This window comes from Astatotilapia calliptera, chromosome 4 (assembly GCF_900246225.1).
Source record: "Astatotilapia calliptera chromosome 4, fAstCal1.2, whole genome shotgun sequence".
In the NCBI taxonomy this organism is placed as follows: domain Eukaryota; kingdom Metazoa; phylum Chordata; class Actinopteri; order Cichliformes; family Cichlidae; genus Astatotilapia; species Astatotilapia calliptera.
In genome coordinates, this window is record NC_039305.1 from 29,854,680 (window position 1) to 29,876,790 (window position 22,111).

The window sequence follows — 22,111 nt, forward strand, 5'->3', positions numbered from 1 at the left end:
ACAGACTATGTGTTGATGCTGACGGTGCTTGTTGGTGCAAATGTAACACTTCTTTGTCTTGTAAGGGAAAAACACAAATAGTCTATGAAAACATTTAGGGAACGTTTAAACATTCAAAGTGAGAAAAGGAGAGTTTTCCACTGCCTGGCTCATAGTTCATCTAGCATTGCTCCAGGTATCTTATAGCAGCAGCCTGGAGAGCACATCATTATCTAAATTACAGGTTATCTTATCTAAAATATAAACATGGGCTAATGATCTAAGTAAATATTAGCAGACAGACTGTTGTGGGTGCGTGCATCGAGTCCAACATGGTTAAAACGTCATCTGATCTCCCAAAGTCCCGGACAGCTACGCAGGACCTTTGCGATACTCATCCCTAGTGTTAACCTGTTGCTTCTTTGCGCTTCCAAGGGCCAAAACTAAAGAATCAGTCCAAATGAGATCATACAAACTCTCCCCCCCTCTTCCTCTTTCTCTCTCACTAACATTCACTTATACACACAAGTGATCAGTATAAGCTGATTGGAGCTGCTAAGCTGATTGGAACCTTCCGATCTAAGCGCTGCTGAGGCTTGTAGCTTAAATGTACTTGTGAAAAAAAAGAAGAAGAGTACATTGCAACAAATGCAGCGAGCGAGTGACGACAGTCAGCTTAAACTGAGTGCATTTCTGTACGTACACAAATGATGCTTCATTTCTGTTAAAATGAAGCCGATCTTATAAGTTATTGTGAAAAAGTCTTTAAGAGAGTAGCCAGTGTCCAAAAGCAGGTTTTGTTTGTAGGTTATATTAAGGAAGCTCACCAATTAATCAGTATCACAGCTCGTAATTATTAATCAGAGGTCATAGCCTGTTGACACACTTAAAAAAAGTCAGCTGCTGGGCTTAGCTAGGCTTTGTCTGAAGCAGGAAATCAATATGAATCTGGCATTTCAATTAAGAACAAGTGTTACAGAAACGAGTGTTACAAGACACTTTTTCTTTGTTCCTTTTTCTTTGCTTGCTACTCGTACTACTGTAATAATCTGTCACTATTAGTATGTAAAGCACATGTTAGCATGTTGCTGCAGTGTCCTTTAGTGTAGCCATGCTGAATAAAGGCTGACTTCAGCGCTGGAGCTCAGTGCTACCCACTGCTGCTTGTGAATATTTTTAGGCAGCAGGACTGTCCCCCTCACTTTTCTTACAACACTATCACAGCCCATCTGAATGACATGGAAGCTGTCTCTATGTGGGTGTGTATGCGATGAGTGATGCAATAATCTGCTGTGTCCCTGACATTTTCCACACTAATCAATCACTCATTTCTCTATTCTCGCTCTCTTTCCTGCAGTAGTGGAGGTGAAGAGCAGCCTCCCATCAGGCATGCAGAGCCCAGTAGGAACAGCAAGCGAGCAGAGAGGAGGAGGAGGAAGTGGTGGAGAAGGTGGTGAGTAGGGAGTCCTCTAAGAGTCCTTGAAGTGGGAGGTGTGTGTCTGTGTGTGTGTGGTGGTACAAATTTTAAAAAATAACCAGAATGTGGGAAGTGAAGTGTCTGATGCTTCAAATTTGACGCTCACAGCGTGCCTAACGTTCCTCACCCCAGCGAATGATATACATACCTATGGTTATGTATGTCATATGTATCATGGACAGTGTGCAAGAATGATGTAGTTATCGTGATGTCACCCACCGGTTTGTTTCCTGGTACGAAACTTTCAAATCAGAGCTGGTGTTTGTGATGAGCGAGGGGTCTGACTACAGCGTGCCATTCATGAGCCAGTGTAAAGTGTAAAACCCTTCTTTAGTAATATCAGAATAACCAAAACTGGGCTTAACCTAGACTCATATTCAAAGTTTTTACAGAGGTCATTTTCACACGGACCACAAAAAGTGTGCAGGAATGAGGCAGCCAATCAGGACTGTGCTTAGCCTTTACATTTCAAGCACAGGCCTGATTGGATAAAACCTTCTCCAAAGCATCCCTTCTTATTTTAGCAGGTTGTAAGCATCTGTGAGACCAGTTGCTGGACTTCAGAGGGAGAAATGTTGTGCCATTCCTGCCTGATAGATTTGAGCAGCTCATGAGTCCTGGTTCTACTTTCTTATAGTTTTCAGTTTAATGAAGCAACTGTTCCACGATGCGCCCATGCTGCTGTAATAGATGCAGGGTACAGTTTAGCATTGCCTTGCTGAAATATGTAAGGCTTTTCCTAAAATAACATCAACTGGATGGAAGCACACATTTCTCTTGAACCTGTGTATAGTTTTCAGCACTGATGATTTACAGATGTGCAAGCTTCATACCTTCATACCAAGTGAGCACTGATACTGATGATCTTTAGTTTGGAGGACTGAGCTTCTGTTTTTGCCAAAAAGAATTTCAAATTTCTAATCATCTGAAGACAGAAAGGTTTGCCTCAGTCCATTTTAAATGAGAAGACGGTGGTGTTTAGCGATCATGTTCACATAGTGCTTCTTCTTCTTCTTTGCACATAAGAGCTTTAACCTAAGTTTGTGGATGGGACGGTGCACTGTGTGCTGAGAACCTGAAGATCAGGGTCGTCCAAGACTGGTTTTTGGCCTTATCCTCTTTGCACAGAGATTTCTCAGATTTTCATAATCTTTTGATACTACTGCTTTAGATGATAAGATATTCAAAGTCATCACAATTATACATTGAGGAATTTTTCCAAAGACCCAATCCTGTTACTGACGTGTTGCCAATAAACCAATATTAGATGCAAAATGTTGTTCCAGCTCATTTTATTAACACTTACCTTTGCAGCCTTTAGTTTCTCTTTTTTGTTGCTGCTGCCAGAATATAATATTTTTCATAAAATAAATAAAAGGTCTCAGATTTTAGCTTTTAAATAGTGTCCAGTGTGATGGCTGCTGTACTGTTCTTCACACAGTTTTGCTCGAAGGAAATAAAAAAATTAATAATTAGGAAATGGAAAAAATGCAGTAATTCAAATCAGACTGCAGATATACAGAATCAGAAGCTCAGCTGTGCACTTGGCTAAAGTTGATGCCATGTTGTTTTTGACATTTCCAGGTGGGAGTCCTGGAGAAAGCCCGGGAGGAGGAGGAGGCCCGGTGGACCTGCGAACTGAGCCCAGGGTAGGGTCTGTGTCCGGGGGGACAGTGGTGGACACAGCCATGAGAGAGCAGCAGCTCCAGCAGGAACTCATTCTCCTCAAGCAGCAGCAGGAGCTGCAGAAACAGCTGCTGTTTGCAGAATTTCAGAAAAAACACGAAGTGCTAACAAGACAACACGAAGTCCAGCTGCAGGAACACTTAAAGGTGAGCTGAAGCACCAGCTCTCTTTCCCGCTGCCTTATTCCAGGAACCATTCAATAACCTGTGTGTGTATTTGTGTGTAGCAACAACAGGAGCTGCTGGCAGCCAAACGACAGCAGGAGCTGGAGCAGAAGAGGAAGCTGGAGCAGCAAAGACACGAAGAGCAGGAGAAACAACGGCTGGAGCAGCAACTGCTGCTGCTGAGGAACAAGGAGAAAGGCAAAGAGAGTAGGTCATCCTGATGCTACTCGCAGACCACAGGCTGTTTGCATACAGACAGGGAAGTGGCCTGATTGCTTTGTGTGTTTGTGTGTGTGTGTTTTGGAAGGTGCCATTGCCAGCACAGAGGTGAAGCTGAAGCTGCAGGAGTTCCTTCTCAGTAAGAAGGAGCCTGGTTCTGGCGGACTAAACCATTCCTTCTCCCCAAAGTGCTGGTGAGGACCAAAACTGTTTCAGAGTGTGTGTGTGTGTAGAAATGGGAAAGTGTTTCCCACTGATGGTTTGATCTTCTGCACCAGAACTAATATAACATGCACTTAACACACTTCGCTATGAAAACAAAACAGAAATAAAACAAAGCTGGACCTGAGAGATATCGAGGAAGCACTCTTCACTTTCCAAGCTGAGGAGAGTGTGAGGGTGCTGTTTTACCCGCGATATCATGAAGTTGTGTTTAGTTTGTCTTTATGTAGAGAAATAAGCATTAAAACACACATGGCTTTGGTTTTACGCAGTTATACCTCGTTACCATGGTTATATGTAGTATTTGAGGGAAAATGATGCAATTTGGTGAGCAGCTCTATCTCATTAAATTGATGTTATGTATGCAGTTAATGTACTAGAGTCATGTCTTAGGTCACTGGATAGTAACATAATCACTGTGACACCGCGGCATGTGCATGGTGCAGTGATGCACATGCAAATCCTCTGTGCTATGGCTCAGCAATAGCAATAGTAAGCAATGTTTATCTATGTGGCACTTTTCCAGACACGAGTCACAAAGTGTTTTATGGAAAACGCTGTGAATAATGCAAACAGTGAGAAAGAAACCTGAGGAAAAACTTGAGAATGCAAAAATACTGCTCGGCTAATTAAAGAACGCGGACATTAGTTAAAGAGAAGTTACAAAGACAGCAACGTACACAGCAAAGAAGAAACACGTTACTCGAACATCCGAGGACACTGCTCTGTCTTCAGCTGACTTTAACAGCAGAGCTCACCGGTGCAGGTGCAGCCGTCCACAGGCCGGACTCATGGTTCCAACAATAATGTAACACTGTTAGAGCTGAGTGAGCAAGCTCAAGGGTGAAGATGACGCATTTAGGACACCATGCAAGGGAGCGTGTGATGCTCTGGAGGAGGAAACATTCAGACTGGATCCTGAATGCAACAGAGAGACGTTGAGGGTCATGCTGGGCATCGATTTCCATTTCTAATCGATTTGATTTGAATCAATTTTGACTGACAGTCAGAAATACAGTGGAACCCCGACTGACGAAACTAATTCGTTCCCGAGGGTCTTCGTAAGTCGAAGCACCCATCGCGCCTTTTCAGTGAACGATAGGCTACAGGCTAATTGCTAACTGCAACAACAATACGTCGTTTAAGTGGAACAGCGAAGTGCAAGTACCAAAGCCAAGGGGGTTGTCACATGATTCAGAAGGCATTCTGGGCTCAGCCAATCAGAGCCAGCGGATTTCGTTACGTGGGCATTTTGCCGTAACACGGGCAGAAATATTGCCGTTAAGTCCCTCCGTAACTTGAATTTTTTGTTAAAGGGGGTATTCGTAAGTCGGGGTTCCACTGTATTATATTTCTGATTATTTATCAGTATTGACACTTGTGAGATTTCATCAGAGGTGTAAACATCACAGCAGATGCCTTTGTGTCAAAGTAACTGAGGATAAAACAGAAAAAACATGAAGCAGATTTTCCTGGCCTGGCTTTTTATAGCAGATGACCTAAAAAATATTCTGCATTAGATCGAAAACTGAAGAAAACCATAAATCGACATATGAGCATTATCTGATGCTGCTGACGTGAAGCAGAGCAAAGTTAGAGGTTTCATTAGAGACACAGCAAAGCAATTTGGAATTTGGTATCATTTTAAAACATTGACATTTCTTCGGTGTTGAACAGCAGAAATCAGGCTTTCTTATCGGAGGTCATTTGTGTACAGCGCTGTACAAAACGGTAATAAGCAAGCTAATAATGCAGAAAACAGAGATTTGAGATGGGAAACCGTTCTTGAAGTACACTGAGAGAGAGAGGAAGTATGATTTTATCGTGGTGGAAGCAAAACAGCAAAAGTAAGAGGGAATCCATGACGATGTTTATCAAACGTGAAGCAAAATTTGGATCTTTTGCTGCTGGTTCAGCGAGAGCGACAAAACCTGCAGCATCAGAATCTGTGAGCTGTCGGCTCTCAGGCCCGGCGGCGTGTCCGTGTCCGTGCCGTCGGGTGAACGATCCGCGCTTTGTATTTACATCTTTGTGTGGAATCCGTGTACCTGCTCTCATTTGTTGTTGTAGCTGTTTAGCGGTTGTTGAAGTAGTTTTGTGAGCTTCAACCTGAGATTCTGGCATTTCTGGCAAAATGCATTTTTATTTAAAAATATTTCAGGATTTACTTTATTTTATTGAAGCTAAAGTCGATTTGAATCTGGAAAATCAATTTTTAAACCCAGCCCTAGTTGACGGGACTCTTATGTAGACTAGCAGGAGCATTTTTGAATTTGGGTGGGAAGTGAGTCATGTACTTTCCCCCTTTTTATTTTAGTAAATGTTTCCCACTTTGTTGAACTGGCCTCTCGAGTGTTTTAGTGCTGTTTATCTAAATAAAAGTTCCTGCCTGTATTAAAACTCCAGCAGTTTCGAGTGTTTCAAAATAAAGTTTGGTTGTGTTATCTTAATGAGGCGCTGTCTATGACAGCTATTAAAGTGTGGACCCAATCCCAGTCCACGAGGGCCGGTGTCCCTGTAGGTTTTAGGTGTGTCTTTGATCCACCACAGCTGATTTAAATGGATAAATTACCTTCTCAGCATGTCTTGAGGTTCTCCAGAGGCCTGGTAATGAACTAATCATGTGATTCAGGTGTGTTGACCCAGGGTGAGAGCTAAAACCTGCAGGGACACCGGCCCTCGTGGACTGGGATTGGGGACCCCTGTATTAAAGTTTCATTATGGCCTGTTCTAACAGAAGCATCACATGTTCAGTTTTCCTACAGCAGAACAGACCAAAGATTGTCCAGTTTTGATCCTCCTATAGAAAACGTCGATCCCAAAGCTGCTCGCGTTGTGTTTTCAGTGAGCTGAGCTCTTTTTCGTTTTCTACTATTAATAACAGCCACAAACCCATCGTTCTGTGATGTATGTTTTTTTCAGTCTGATGTGTGGATAATCACCTGAATCATGTTAAAAAATATTGCTCCAACACCTCAGACACATCTCCATAACACACGCTAACATACCAGACACCTACGCCTGAATGACAAAAAGCTGTCACTTCCCATGAACGTAATGAGTTCCCAGTCTGAAAAGGGCCGCAGACAACACGATGCCACGTCCTGTTAGAATCAGCAGGGCCAGAAGCAACCGGCAATGTTCACTGATCTACAACAACAACAGAAAAGGTCAGGTTTGAGTGTCATAAGCTTTTACTCAGACCCATTCTGCAGCAGCTATAACACAGGAGGAAATTAAAGGAAGAAGCACAGAGAGAATGTTTCCACACTGACAATCAAAGGAAATAACGCAGCATTCTAGGAAGTGTAGGAAATGACTAAATGACGTACACGTCCCTCGAGAACCTGGGCAGAAAATGACATTCAGCGCTTGGTCTCATGGTACGATAAAAGGGTTTTCCCAGGCAGCTAATCTGCCGTCTGTTTGGGTGTTTGTGTCTGCAGGGGAGCCCAGCACACCTCCCTGGAGCAGAGCTCGCCTCCGCAGAGCAACACACCGGGGACTCCTCCTTCCTATAAACTGCCCCCTCTCCTGGGGAACTATGAGGGCAAAGACGACTTCCCACTCCGCAAGACGGGTACGAGTGTGTGTGTGTGTGTGTGTGTGTGTGTGTGTGTGTGTGTGTGTGTGTGTGTGTGTGTTTGCACGTACACAATTCATAAGGTATGCAAAGGTGGTGCAGTATTGTCATATAATTATTTACTTGTGAAATAAGTGTTGCAGACTGCCTTACCTGGACCTGGAACAAAAGTGTGTAGATACTCCCCAATGCAACGGACAATTCCAACCTACCAGACACATCTCATATATATTAAAGGTGTTTAGGTGGATCCACACATGACAACAGGTGGAGTCCCGATGGCCGAGCAGTTGTTCCTGTTATACTTTGCAGTCTGCTGCCTGGGTGCATGAGTAGTCGGTGTAATCAAAGTCTCTGTGGAAGACGGAGTGAGTAAAGTAAATTTCGCTCACTGTTCGACCCAAATGGACCCTAGTGGACTCGCTGATGGAGAAAGTTTAAAACACACGTAACAATGTAGCTGTGATATGCTACATGCAAAGCAACTGTGGGCACGTCTCAGGTTCATTTTACTCAGCAGCATCCATGGAGGTGAAGAAAACCTCATTTTACTTATGAAGGGGCGTCAAACAATGACACAGTCATCTGCACAGTCCGAGTCTGTGTCTAACAGGGACCGGCCGTCCGCCATAAAGCGATGAGCGACAAGCCCACAAACTGAAGCTCGGTCACAGTCAGAGCACATCAGCTGGTCCCCACGTCAGCTGACGATTTACAGTTGCTAACTCTTACACAGGGAGCTGTGTTTAAGCTGCTTGAGCCTGCACACAGATGCTGGACATCTGGAAGGGAGTTTGCAGCCCACCTCCACCCCAGCTCTTTCTTTCATGCTATTTCTGAATTGTCCTATCTGTCGTCATTTGTCCTGTGGTGGGATCTTGTTGTTGCTCTCCCCGCCTAAGGCTTTTCATGTGTGCACATGGAAAGTGGAGGTTCTCAAATAGATGCCGCCAAATATAAATGGCTGCAGATGGAAACATCATTTTCTTTTGACTGTTGTGGTCTCAGCTGAAGTAGCAGTTACCGGATAACATGTTTGCCTCTGTAGTTAAATTGTTTAAATGCTCAGCGTACAAAGCCACAACACTCCAAGACAGACAAGAGCGCAGCAGCTGGGCTACGTGAAGCTCACATGGATGTGTGGCAGGACCTCCGTACTGGATCTGCACCACCCGCAAAGACTGTAGTTGTCACTCGTGCACAGCACATAGGTCTGAGGTATTTTAGCTTTACTTTATATAGTAAAGCTAAAATGTGATGGATATATATATATATATATATATATATATATATATATATATATATATATATATATATATATATATATATGTGTGTGTGTGTGTGTGTGTGTGTGTGTGTGTGTGTGTGTGTGTGTGTGTGTGTGTGATATGATCATATACATGTCCATAAACCCAGCTTCTGATGCTCCTACACTGAATTATAATCATAGTCTGTATCATAGCCAACACCAGGGTGAAGCAGTTTCGGTGTAAGGTTAGCACGAGGTTGTATTTTAGCCACATGCACTCTTTCATGCATCATGGCTTCACAGTTTGTCTCTTACAGGGTTTCTGTTTCAGTTATGCCATGTAGATGTGCACGTACCCTAACCTCCCAGCAACCTGCCAGATTTTAAGAGGTTCAAATTTGTGCTAGATGGAAAATTGGCTACAATTGCAGATAGAAGCATCCATGCCGTGATGTTTTCAGCTCTAAAGGGTTCTTCCTTTTAGCCAGTCATCCAAATATAGAGGCAGGAACACTTTGTAGATGTGCATGACACGGGTGCTCTTCAGTGGCACTTGTGTAAATCACATAGACCAGATTAAACTCACTCTTTGTAAATATACTCCAGTGTGTCCCGGGATACTGTGTGCAGGTTCTGCTGCCTGGCTCACAATAATGACAAATGGTTTTTAGCATAACAAATGCCAGGCCGAGCTGTCATTGGCTGCCCTGATGCCACCGGGTAAGCAGTGACATGTCATCCCTCTGGATCCAGATACTGTTTATGCCACTGAAAACTTCATGTTTTCCCTTCTACTGTTTATTATCCTCACCTTGACCCATACACCAAAAATAGCTTAAACTCCACTGTGGCTGCTCGTTTAGCAAACGACCCAGCCAAATTGTAATGTAGGATTAGCAGACTTCTCAGTCTGCCCTGATAGAATCTTGTTGGCAAGTCACCAGGTGACTTAAAATATCACTGAAGCCCTCTGCCAAAACAAACCACTGCATGTTACCAGTGACCTATAATGAAAAAGAAACAAGACAGATCAGCAGCCGACAAAATAACTGTTCTTCTTTCACCTGCGTTCCGAGCACAGCTTAGTATTTACAGGAAATGGTCTGCGTTACACTGATGTCTCTGCGCTGAACAGTTTTATCTCCCCTCTCTCTTTACTCGTCCAGTCTCTGAGCCTAACCTGAAGGTGCGTTCACGCTTGAAGCAAAAGGTGGCAGAGAGGCGGAGCTCCCCTCTCCTCCGCAGGAAGGACGGAACTGTCATCAGCACCTTCAAGAAGAGAGCCATAGAGATATCAGGTGAGCAGAGACGCTTACGTTTTCATTCTGAGAAGAAGTGCAAATAAGCTCTCAGGTGCAGAGTGTTTAGTGTGAATAGCTGCTTTAATCAGAAATTTAAAATGAATTTGCTGCTCATTTATTCCTGTGTCTGTGTCTCTCCACCAGTTTCCTCTCTCTGTAACAGTGCTCCGGGGTCAGGTCCCAGCAGTCCCAACAGTTCCAATACAGCTATTGCCAACGGCAATACTGGATCAGTCCCAAACATACAGACTGAGGTACACGTGCACACACACACAGGCTGGCTTCATTTTCAGTTCTTCAAACTCGACACGAAGCTCGAGTTTGCCCCCTGCAGTTCAGTGTGGAGCACTGAATCAAAAATGACGATATGGGGGAAACTGTAACAGGCGACATGTAAGCAGCTGTGTGAAAGTGATGATTGAGCAGCAAAAGGCAGCATTTAATCACCTTGAACTTCTGCAGGAACTCTGGCTTTGCCCCTGTGTTGTCTTCTTTGCTGTATCTGCAGAGTGTTTCTGCGTGTAGTTGTGCTTTCTGTTCTGTACGTTGTGTTTGCTGTGCATACTTTGATGCTGTTTGGGTCACAGCCAAAGTATAAACCATTTTAGCACTGCAATCTTGGAAAAGAAAACATTCTCGAATTTTTATTGTTTGTCAAATGTCAAAGATAAAATTGCTCACTTTGACGCAGAAATAGGGCTGCAAAAATACTAAGTTATAAATATCTAACTGTACCTTTAGTGGTTCAGAGCTAGTCACTGGAGGGAAACTCTAAAGTACTCCCTGCACCCTGGAGGGGGGATTTTATTTGTACCCTTGTGGTTTGTGCTTACAGAAACAAATCTTGAACCTCTAATTACAGTTTCACAATAGTATAACAGAATAAAAAGAGACATTTAAAAAAGGCCACAGAAAACCCAGAATCGTTTTGCTGTGAGGCATCTGCACCACCCCTACAAGATCAAACTTCTGTAATGTCTACAATTATTTTTGGAGAAAATAAAGCAAAACCTACAAATCTAAATGTAAAATTATAATTTAACATAATTTCTTTTTTTATTTGACAGAGTATTGATTCTCGATACTGGAGAATAAAATCAAGAAGAATTTCAAGTATGTAGCCTTTACTACTCATGAATGAGGTACAGTGATTAGTGTTAAAGGGTTTCAGTGGAATAATACACTTTTCCTGTGCCCTTATTTTTAGGAATGTAGAGTGTGTGATGCAAATTACATAGGTCCCATAATGGAACCCTGTGGTACACCACCAGATGTGCCATATCTGCAATAAGTTTTGCTGTTTTGTTGATAAGAAAGGAACTATACTAAGATGATATCCAGAGTTCACCTAACAGACAAACCGTAGTTGTAGGGTTGATCTGATATCCTCGTGTTGGTGTTGTTCCCAGATCATCATACTAAATGTGGTTCCAGGATCAACATTGCAAGTGACCAATCAGAATGTTGTGACGTCATACTTTTGCGACTTCAGGAAAAACCGGCGTAAAACAAAAAACTGTACCTAAGCTGCGTGAAACCGCCTCTGTCTGCCGATCAACGGACCCTGACCCTAACCGTAACCCTTTAATAAACAGTAAGCAGAATTGATATTGTCCTTGCAACATTGGAATTTCATAAATGCACGAATGGCTTGGCGCGCAAAAGAATAACGTCACAACAATGTGATTGGTCACTTGCAATGTTGAACCTGGAACAACATTTTCATGATGGTCTGGGAACAACACCAACATGAGGGTATCAGATCATCCTAGTTGTAGCCTCAGCAGAGTTGGTTGGTTTTGATTGGTTATTTCAGTATATGACTTTAAAGACACATGAAATGATTCCCCTGACATTTTTTATGTTTTCGTTGTAGGTCTTTATGAAGATAATATGACAAAGCAGTTAAATAGTCATGTTTCGGATTACTCATTTACACTCATTGCCACTTGAATTAACTGGTTGTTGTGTTTGGCTACAAGCAGGTACGCAGAACGCCCTCTGGTGGTCAAACTATCCAACATCAGTGCTCATAACATGGTTTCCTGTCTCTTTACCTTTTGAGTTTTCATTTGTTGGGCATTATAAACACTGATACTGAGATATCAGTCGGGCTCTAGTTAGAGATTAAAGACAAGCATGGCCAAAGACAGTGTGATTTCATTTTTTCATTTTATTCCAGAGGCATATTTCTAAGAGTGGTGTTGAATATGGATAATATACTGGGCACAACTGTATCAAATGCATGTTAAAGCAGGCTGTATGGAGTAATTCTTAAAGGCCTTCAAGGCTGACAATACTCCTCTGTTTATTTAAGTTGAGCGAGTGTGGAACAAATGCCATGGAAGTTTCCTGTTTTTGTGCTCTTCCAAGAAACTTCCAGGAAATGGTCTTGTTCTATAACAAGAAGAAGAAGCAGTTAATTATATTTTGCCCCAGTATGTGCTAAATTTAACAAACTGAGTTCTCCCTGTGCAGGACACTAAAACTGCTTGCGTGTTTGTTTTTCTGCAGCTGAGGTCTCTCCATCAGACGCTGGGGGCTGATGGGACATTGAGTCCTCTGAGTCTCTACACCTCACCCTCCCTGCCGAATATCTCGCTGGGTCTCCCTGCCAACACACATATCACGGTGAGTCACTGCGTTGCATGTACCCATCGACACAAGAACACACAAACACACACTATACACCCCCACACTGATGGACTCGCCACACACACTGTTACACAGTAACCTGTAGTTCTATAAGTATCTGCGTATCCTGTTTTTTCTGAGCTTGGTTCTGGTGGAGGTTTCTTCCTGTTAAAAGGAAGTTCTTCCTTCCCACTGTCACCAAATGCTCAGTCATAGACAGTTGTGGGATTGGTGTGATTGCTGGGGTTGCTTACCTCTGCAGGTTCTTTACTTAACAATATAAAGTACCTTGTGCCAGCTGTTGTTGTTAAATGGAGCTGTATGAATGAATTGGGAAAAGGCTTACTGAGGGTGTCAATCAGTCACTTCTTTCCAACTGGCCTCCTTGTGGTGAGCGTAGAAGTCGCCTCCTTGTTGCTTTGCTTTTTAAACCCAGGAGTTTCGTCTAGCTGACGTGCACTTTTGTTACAAAGCAGTCAGTCTTACTCACTTACACTAAGTGATCCATGAAGCAGTGGCTCTTCTTTTTCTATATGTGTGTAGTTTTCCACACAGAAGTAAACCAAAGGAGGCCTTTTTATTTCCATGACTGTTCATTTTGGTGAGAGATCACTTCTAGCTTGCATGTGTAAGCGAGTGCTATCCTTAAAATGTATGATTTGGTTAAAAGCTCTTTCTCCAGTGGGATTTTTATGTCTGCACATTTCTACACGAACCCAGTGGAAAGATATCCACAGGCTGCTTCTTATGGAATACATGGAAACAATAAAGAGTCCTATTCTTGTGTTTCAGTGTAAAGCTAGTTATTCCTGCATTTTTATAAAGGTAAAATATGCTAAGACAACCAAACACGGTGTTGAGACTTCTTTGGTCTTGGCTTTGGATACATTTTCATGATGAGTTTTGGTTGCTCCGTTTGCTCCGAGCTCTGTTTGCACCACTGTAGGAAATCTGTACCATCAGAAGGAATCCAGCACTTCATAGATTTGTTGTTCTGAGTTCTGTGTTAAATAAACAGTTCCTGTTCAAGGAGAGGATTTAAGCAAAAAGCTGAGCAGCTGAAAAAATGCCACGCTATTATATGAGGTGCCTGTCAATTTGTGTCTGTGTGGTAACTATGGTAATACTCCCTCTAAAGCCCTCCCAGAAGCTGTCTGCCCAGCAAGAGGCAGAGCGTCAGGCCATCCAGTCGCTGCGGGGGGGTGGAGCTCTAACAGGAAAGTTTCTCTCCACGTCCTCCCTTCCAGCAGGTGAGCTGGACCGCTGCTCATATCAGAGTTTAGTGAGTCATTGTGCACTAATCATAAAAGTGCATCGTGACTGTAGTTGGTTTAAATTGAATTCTTTAGTTATGATTTAATATCTCTTTGCAGGTGTGGGACATGATGTGGAGACTCCGCCCCCCAGCTCTCATTCAGCCCATTCCTCGTTACTGCAACACGTACTACTGCTGGAGCAGGCTAGGCAACAGACTGCTATGCTAGGTGGTGCAAACACAATCGCGCACACAGCACATACACAAAAATTCACGACAGCGCCTAACTCATCACCTTTTTCTGTGACCCTTGACCTGTCCAGTGCCCATGTACAGCCAATCGCCGCTGGTTACGGCAGAGAGAGGTGTGTCGGGTGGCATGCGGGCCGTCAACAAGCTGCCTCGCCACCGGCCGCTGGCTCGTACGCAGAGCGCACCTTTGCCCCAGTCCCCCCAGGCCCTGCAGCAACTGGTGGTTCAACAGCAGCACCATCACTTCCTGGAGAAGCATTACAAGGTAGACACAATTACACACACACACACACACACACACACACACACACACACAGATGAGCACATGTGCAGATTCTCACATAATCTTTGTGTGTTTGTGTGTGTGTAGATGCTGTCAAAGGGGACAGATTTACCTAGGCCACCACCCACTCACCCAGAGGAAACAGAGGAGGAGCTTACAGAGACCAATGACATGCAGGAGGAGGATGAAGGGGTGGGCCTTCACAGGTGTGCCAGTATTTCTGTGTTTGTGTGTCTCTGTGTGACACACAGTGCTTAACACATTATTAGCCCCAGCCTGATGTGAGGTTTATGCCAATGCCAAAATCCTCGTTCAGTAATGGTTCCTCCAGCAGTATGTGGAGGCTGTTTAATGCTAAATAGAAATATTGTTTTTATCTGTGATGTTTCAAATTTGTTGCTTTACAAAGAAGCTGAAAAGCTGTTATTTGTTTTTAATTGAAATTACAAATACAATTCCTGAATATAAAAAGTGAATGTTCTGTTCTCAGAGATGTCCACTCCGTTAGCTCAAATATGAGTATAAAAACATGAATTCAGTTTGTTATTATTTAGGCTTTGTTATTAGGCTGGTTAATAACAATATAAATATAAATATATATATATGTATATATTATTATATATCTGTAGAAATGAAGAGTGTGGCTGCTCCTATTTTTACATTTTTACTGATCTTGTTGGCTGACGTAGTCATCACAGTTTCCTCTTCTGAGCTCAGAGTTTTGAGAAATATTTAAGTGACTCACAACACGATTTAGGTTTGTGGTTGCCTGCCATTATTTCTACACATTATCTTAACTGGTGTTCCTGGCATAGCTGAGATGGTTGTTAGCGGAACAAGCTTATAATGGGTGGCTCAAACTGTGAACCCAAGTGCTTTGGTGCTAAACACATGCAGGTCATGGATCTGTTACAGAGAGTCAAGTGTGCAGTGTGCAGTGTTTTTGGTTTATAGTCAGATTTCTGTACAAACGTTGGGAGTGAAAACTGCAGAGAGCTATAGAGCTCTTCATCATCACAATTAAGCTTTTAGGAATTTTCTATGACTTGCATAACAACATAAAGTGTGTCGCTTCTATTATTGATGTAGATATTTGACTGCCTAATCATCCCATCAGTCAGCTGTCAGAGTTCAGGTTTGTAAGGTGGAAATGAAACAGCCCTGGACTCAGTCTTAAGACCCGAACGGATCTTGTTCAGTTTCCTTTGGTTTTGCTCTTGAATCAAAACATTTTTCTGAATTGCTGTTTTTCCTGGAAGGAAACACTGTAAAACATGAGCTTGTTATGTTTGTCAGATTTCAGCAACAATAGATGACTCATTCTCTCACCAGGTCCTACTTGTGTCCAGCCTGCTAATTTGTGCTGCTCTTGGTAGATCATGCCGACATCATTATTGAAATGAACCGGCTGTGCCTGTTCGCATAGCTTTACACTCTCGTTGGTGCGTTGTTCAGTTGCAGGTTGTCGATCAGTTGCCCTGCTTTGTAAATCTGACCCAGAAGCTAGTTTTCGTAAAGAGCACGTGTATCTGGCTCCTGGACACACCTTTTCCCTCTGTTCTGTCTTCTCATCCAATCAGGCTTCAGAAGGAGGGGTCTGATGATAGCACGCCTTCATCTGAGCGTCTCGGCGTGCACGTGAAGGGTGAGGAGGAGTGTGGAAGCGTGCATATCAAAGGGGAGAGCACCGAGAGTGAGCTGGAAGAAGAGGAAGAGGATGAAGATATCATTCAGTTGAGGGAGGGCGACGAAGAGGAGAGAGGGAGTTACAGTCAGGTTTGTGTGTGAATACAGTGCAGCTTTGCATCATTGATAATCAGCTTGGTTCATGTAAATGGGTGTGGTCAGTTAGTGAGCTTGGGCTCATCTGATAATGACAAGGTGTCCAACAGGAGCTCCTTCAAAGCCCACGGTCTGTCTTAAAACTCAGGACTTGTTGGTTCCACAGCGTCATCCCACAGAGGGATGAGTCACACAAATGCATCACTGACCGCCTTCCTGTTGTTTTGTATCTCGCTGCGTTTGCTCTGTTACAGCGGTTGCTTTGCGTTAGTGATCTGACTCATCCCAGCTAATGGTCGGCCTCTTACTTCAGTCTAAAGCTGAGGTGGCTTCAGGTGTTTTTCACCCACGCGCAACTGTTTTCACACATAGCAATTCTGAGCTGCAGTACATTTACGTATCACTTCAGAGTATTCCTTTTGGGCTGAGCTCATTGCATAGCGTGTCTTATCTGCTTTCAGGAAAAAGAACACACATTGAATTTTCCAAAATTTGCCAAACGCATATTTTTCTCGTCTTAGACGAGGCTAAGCGTTCTTGAAGAGCCAACTTATACAATGTGATGCTCAGACCACTTGGCAGTGTGCAGGGTGGTGACGTCTAACTGTGTGAGCACAACACTGTTCAAGGACTCTGACTGAACGTAAGGATCACTTTGCTCAAAGTGGATCAGTGATGCTAACTACATGAATTCTTTCCTATTTAGTCTGCCATCTGGTATTCTAAATATGTCGTTCCACAATCAGACTCTGATGCCAACATTTGGTATCAACAGTTGAATTGGCCAAAAACAGAAGGATGAGCTGAGCAACACCAAAAGACCACGGAGACTACACATGGCAGATAAAGGTGATAATCACAGTTGAGTTGTTTCCCTGGTAAACAAAAGCCCTACATAACATTGAGTAAAGTTGAGAACATTTAAATCTACAGTTAGTGAATGTAAGTAGAGTTTAACCTCAAAGTGAGTGGCTGCAGTGACGAGCACAAACAGCCAGATTAGAACAGCCTTACAAATGTGAAACATGATAAGAGCATGAACAGGGACAAGAAAGCATCATTATTCATACACCTGATCGCCTCTCCAACATAGTAGAGACGGCATTAAGGACGTACCTGTCATATCTAAGAAGTAAAGCCTCAACAGAAATACTTTAAGCCTGCCTTTTATCAAATGGCCAACAGAGGGCGACTTCACCAGCTCTGAAGAAGTGCCGACGTTTTTTTTGTAAACACTTCTGCGATGAGTTTATGGTCACAATCATTCAGTTCAGGTCACCACTCTTCTTTATTGATTATGTGACTGCAGGTGCAAACTGTACTTTCAATCAGATGCTGCAAAACTGATAAGATAGTGCTTCACAGTTCAGCCTTGCAATGGTCCAACAGAAGCACCTCTTAAAGCAAAACATGGAGAGGTCTTCAGTGGTTACCAGCTTACCTGAGCACACAACACTGAAGCCACAGAAGGAGAACTCTCAGTTTTTGGTTTGGCTTCCGAATGTTTAAAGGTTTCTGATATACTCAGTTATGGTACACTGCTCTTGTTACTGTGGAGGGAGTGTGTATAAAAATAGCTGTAATTCCTAAATGCTTAATGCAAGATTTGTGGTCAGCCTCTTGAATTAAAGCTGAAGTTTCCACTTCAATCGCATCTTGATTGCTTCATTTCATTGATTTAGTACGGAGGCAACATTTCTGTAGGAAAATTGTGCTGCTGTCTAAATACTTCTGGACCCGACCGTAAAGGTCCGTGTGTGACGTGCGTGCTAGCGGTCATTGAGTTTAAGTGCATTTAACCTGCACATTTCACTGTGTTTTTCAGTCATCTTTCTCTCTCCAGCCCCATGACACCTCTGACCCGTGTTCACTGTGGGTGGTACTTACTGAGAGGAGGGTTAAAGTGGATGCTGTGATTGTGGAGAAACAGCTTTATTTATTTATTTTTGCACCGGTACTTGATGAGTCATCAGAAGAAGAAGAAATCAGATGCTTAACCAAAACAAAACAAGATGGCATTTGAATATGAACAACTTCACTGCTTTTATGCAGCGTATACAGTAATATGCAAAATCAGAGGGAGGATGCTTCCTGGGAGACTGCATGATGAGATCAGGGCTCTGCAGGGGTTCACGTCCTCTGCTGCAGGACCTGTTGTTGCTCAGTACTGCAAGTATCAGGTTGGATGTTTGGGGCACGTTGTTGAACAGTGGAGGAAAGACAAAAGCCTTTAAAGCTGACCCAGCCTCAAGATAATGATGCACAGACACACACACACACACACACACACTTGTTGATGCCGCAGTGACATCACCAGCTGATGACTCAACCACTGGACTCACCGCTGTGTGTGTATGTGTGTCCTGTATGTCTGTATATCTTCGAGTGTGTGTCTTTTAGTGTCCACCCACGCGTGATGAGTCACCCAGATCGCAGCAGGGAGCACAGCAACACTCCCTATATATAGACACCACAGAGTGTGTGTGTGTGTGTGTGTGTGTGTGTGTGTGTGAGGGGAGTGGTTACACAAACCTGAAATCTCACACACATACCATGAGGGGGTGGTGATCAGTTAGATTTCAGGACAGTCAGTCCAAATGTCATGAAAACGGAACACAATTTTTGTGAATGATACAATATTTTGAATAGTGATTTCAGTGTGTGTGTGTGTGTGTGTGTGTGTGCAGAGACAGAGAGACAGGACTGGTTTTAAGTGTGCTCTCCTCTTAAACACACACATCCTCCATCGCTGCAGTGAATGAGCTGATCTCTGATTCATCCTCCTGCAGCGAATCATTACTTTCTATCTCTTCTCTCCCTCCATCCCTGTCCCATCAGGCCTTGCAGCAGCTGGGTGTGTTCCAGTCCTCGTTGCCCCACAGACCCCTGGGTAGAGCGCAGTCCTCTCCTGCAGCTGCCGTTAATCCCATCAAACACCTCTTCACTACCGGTCAGTTTTCTGTCTTTGCGCTTCTTATGTGGTTGTGCGTGCGCACATCTGGTTTCCCATTGGTTAACAATGTGATGGTGTCAAGTCTGCCTACTGGAGGCCTCCATACTTGTTGCCTAGCAACAGGGAGCTGACTCTCTCGGTTGACGGTTCAGATGAACAGCGCATGAGCCCATCACTCGTACCTTGTTTTATATTTGATTATTTTCCAGTAAGAGCTCTTCCTGTTTTGATGTTGCATTGATGTGCTGGGACGAGAACGTGCAGGTCAGGTCAGGGTGTTCTTTACTGTATGCTCTGAATCCACAGGACAACAGCTCCATATGAGACTTCCTTGCATGAGTACTGTAAACTAAACTGTTACACAGAGGAGTCTGAGCACTTCACGTTTTAATCGCCTCACCTAGATTTACTTCAGCTCACACTGTGCAGCTGGCACACTTATAAAGTTTATTCAGACCGTAAGCTGCGTTCTTGGCATTTTCAAAGCCAGAGAGAGGGAGCGTCACAGTAATGACCTGTTCTGCTCCAAGTTTGAATTCTTGGATTTGAATCATAGTTCATAAGTAATCCTTATTCATCTCACACTGCGTCTGTTATTAAACAGATTTATTCTGGTATTAAATTAGCTTTTAAGTCTTTGGTACCAAATAAAGACTCAAACCATGAGTTTTGTGCTGTTGTTTTCCTAGTCCAGTTCTTTTATGTAGAAAAGGGTTCACTTTAACATGAGCTTAGCCTGAGATGGGGTCTGACCAGGATGAAACGAGGGCAGATCTGACAGATGTGGCCTTGTAAAAATGCAAGCTTGAAAACAGAGGCTCCAGAGAGCATGCTCATGTTAATCCTGATAATGAAAGCTGGTGATTAAGGTGACCCGTCTCTCTTTGACAGTTATTTCAGAGTAAACGTGTGGCTGTAAATTTTGAAATCTTAAATCTTCATAGATTGTGTTCTTATTGTGCTGCTGTGACTCATTTCATGCTTAAAGTGGATCTTTTGTTTTCCACTCCGTAACAGACCAACCAGTGTTAAATTCCAGTTTACGAATATAAAAACAGACTTTATGCAGCTGCACACAAATACATGTAATTGGTAGTTGCTCCTGACATCTTGTGGTGATCATTGGGTACTACAGCTGCTGTTGACCCGGTGTCCATACCACTGAACTACAGGCTTTTATTTCATTGCAATATCTGTGTGTATCTTTTTCCTCTCCCTCTCCAGGGCTCGTATATGACAGTCTGATGCTGAAACATCAGTGTGTGTGTGGGAACGCTCACATCCACCCAGAGCATGCTGGGAGAGTTCAGAGCATCTGGTCCAGACTGCAGGAGACAGGCCTGCTGGGCCGCTGTGAGGTACACACACATTCTTAAGTTTCAGATAAGGCCTTCACACTGACAGCAGAGCCTGCAATGATTTGTTCAATTCAGTTTATTGATTTATACACTGTGTAAAAGCAAGTACAGCACATCTGTCATTTCTTGCAAAGTTGATTTTGTTGTATGCAAACATTACTCTCTGTCTGTGTGTGAGCAGAGGATTCGTGGGCGTAAAGCATCTCTGGATGAGATCCAGTCCGTCCATTCAGAGTTCCACACCCTGCTGTATGGAACCAGTCCGCTCAATCGGCACAAACTGGACCACAAGAAGCTGCTCGGTACCCGTCTGTCTGTCTGACTGTCTGTCTACACTTTCTATACACTGAAGCTTGACTACAGTAAATCTGTAAATTATAAATTACAGAGTAAATTATAGAGAAAAATGCAGCCCTGGCTTAACTTTTGCTGTACGAGTTAGCATGAGTTTTATCGCTTCTTTAAATGTTCCTGTTTAATTTTTAGAAATAAAGCAATACATCAATCAGACACCCAGATCAATTATCCTCACAGTAACTCCACAGAGGAAAATAAGACAGGAATGTCACAGCATCCTTACTGTAAATAAGCTCAGGACCCAGCAGTGTGTCCACTGTAACTGAATACTTTACCCAGGAAACATCATTTGTAATTACATAAAGGTTGATAACATTGAGATGTCGTGATGACTGAGTGTGTGTTCTGACAACCCAGTTATGGTCCTTCCATCCTGTGTTTGGCTGTTGCCTGTGTGGGTGTCGTACCCACTTTACTGTTTGCCTGTTATTATTATTTCCACTTGTGATAAATGTATCGAGCACTTCCTGTGCCGTAACCTCAACTCTGGCTGATTTTCGTTCCAGGTCCGATTAGCCAGAAGATGTACGCTGTTCTTCCCTGTGGAGGAATAGGGGTGAGATTCTCTCTTTCTAGCTGGTCTGCCTGTGTTAGTGTTAGCCCTGGTCTGAACTGTGTGCTGCCCCCTGCAGGTGGACAGCGACACAGTGTGGAATGAGATGCACTCATCGGCTGCAGTGCGCATGGCGGTGGGCTCGGTCATCGAGCTGGCCTTCAGAGTGGCTGCAGGGGAGTTAAAAGTAAGGCTTTCACCGAGGCAACCACAAACCATGAGTGTGAGCTCATGCTGCGTGCGCGTCCCCCTCACTCTCTGCTTGTTTCTCTAGAATGGCTTCGCAGTTGTTCGTCCTCCAGGGCACCATGCTGAGGAGTCCACGGCTATGTCAGTACACCTGTCACAGAATTCTGACTACATTTCTCTCACTACATCTCCAGCTTGACTAATATGTTTTTTTAATGTGTTTGCACAGGGGCTTTTGTTTCTTCAATTCAGTCGCCATTACTGCCAAGCTGCTGCAGCAGAAACTTGGAGTGGGCAAGATCCTCATTGTGGACTGGGTGAGAGGGCAGACACGCACACACACAGTCATGTTTTCATATTTTTGTGGGGACATCTAATTGACATAATGCTGTCAGCCTAAACCTAAACCTAACTGTAACCCTGACACTAAAATCACATCTCAAAAATGCCTTAAGCCCGTTCAGTTATCTTAGTGAGGACCTTCATTGACATAATGGTTTCCCTAGCCCCTTACCCTAACCCAGGGGTGTCAAAATCAAATACACAGTGGGCCAAAATTCAAAACTGGATCAAAGTCGCGGGCTAACATTAATATTCATTGAAAAAAATCTTCCT

At 43.4% G+C, this 22,111-nt stretch overlaps 1 protein-coding gene across 5 annotated transcripts in view; it reads left to right on the top strand.

Moving 5' to 3' along the window:
- hdac5 (histone deacetylase 5) overlaps window positions 1-22,111 on the top strand; it is a 61,816-nt gene that overhangs the window by 34,026 nt on the left and 5,679 nt on the right. For 3 of the 5 annotated variants that reach the window (XM_026165971.1, XM_026165970.1, XM_026165968.1), the window contains 20 exons: window positions 1,337-1,432; window positions 3,041-3,288; window positions 3,369-3,513; window positions 3,614-3,719; window positions 7,194-7,327; window positions 9,746-9,877; window positions 10,025-10,134; window positions 12,395-12,511; window positions 13,653-13,764; window positions 13,888-13,998; window positions 14,093-14,286; window positions 14,392-14,510; window positions 15,885-16,080; window positions 18,925-19,036; window positions 20,264-20,397; window positions 20,579-20,699; window positions 21,261-21,310; window positions 21,387-21,494; window positions 21,582-21,637; window positions 21,726-21,813. In XM_026165971.1, coding sequence (XP_026021756.1) covers window positions 1,337-1,432; window positions 3,041-3,288; window positions 3,369-3,513; window positions 3,614-3,719; window positions 7,194-7,327; window positions 9,746-9,877; window positions 10,025-10,134; window positions 12,395-12,511; window positions 13,653-13,764; window positions 13,888-13,998; window positions 14,093-14,286; window positions 14,392-14,510; window positions 15,885-16,080; window positions 18,925-19,036; window positions 20,264-20,397; window positions 20,579-20,699; window positions 21,261-21,310; window positions 21,387-21,494; window positions 21,582-21,637; window positions 21,726-21,813 — 2,489 coding nt within the window. The remainder of the gene's footprint in view (window positions 1-1,336; window positions 1,433-3,040; window positions 3,289-3,368; window positions 3,514-3,613; window positions 3,720-7,193; window positions 7,328-9,745; window positions 9,878-10,024; window positions 10,135-12,394; window positions 12,512-13,652; window positions 13,765-13,887; window positions 13,999-14,092; window positions 14,287-14,391; window positions 14,511-15,884; window positions 16,081-18,924; window positions 19,037-20,263; window positions 20,398-20,578; window positions 20,700-21,260; window positions 21,311-21,386; window positions 21,495-21,581; window positions 21,638-21,725; window positions 21,814-22,111) is intronic. The other 2 variants (XM_026165972.1, XM_026165969.1) reach the window with 1 other exon arrangement.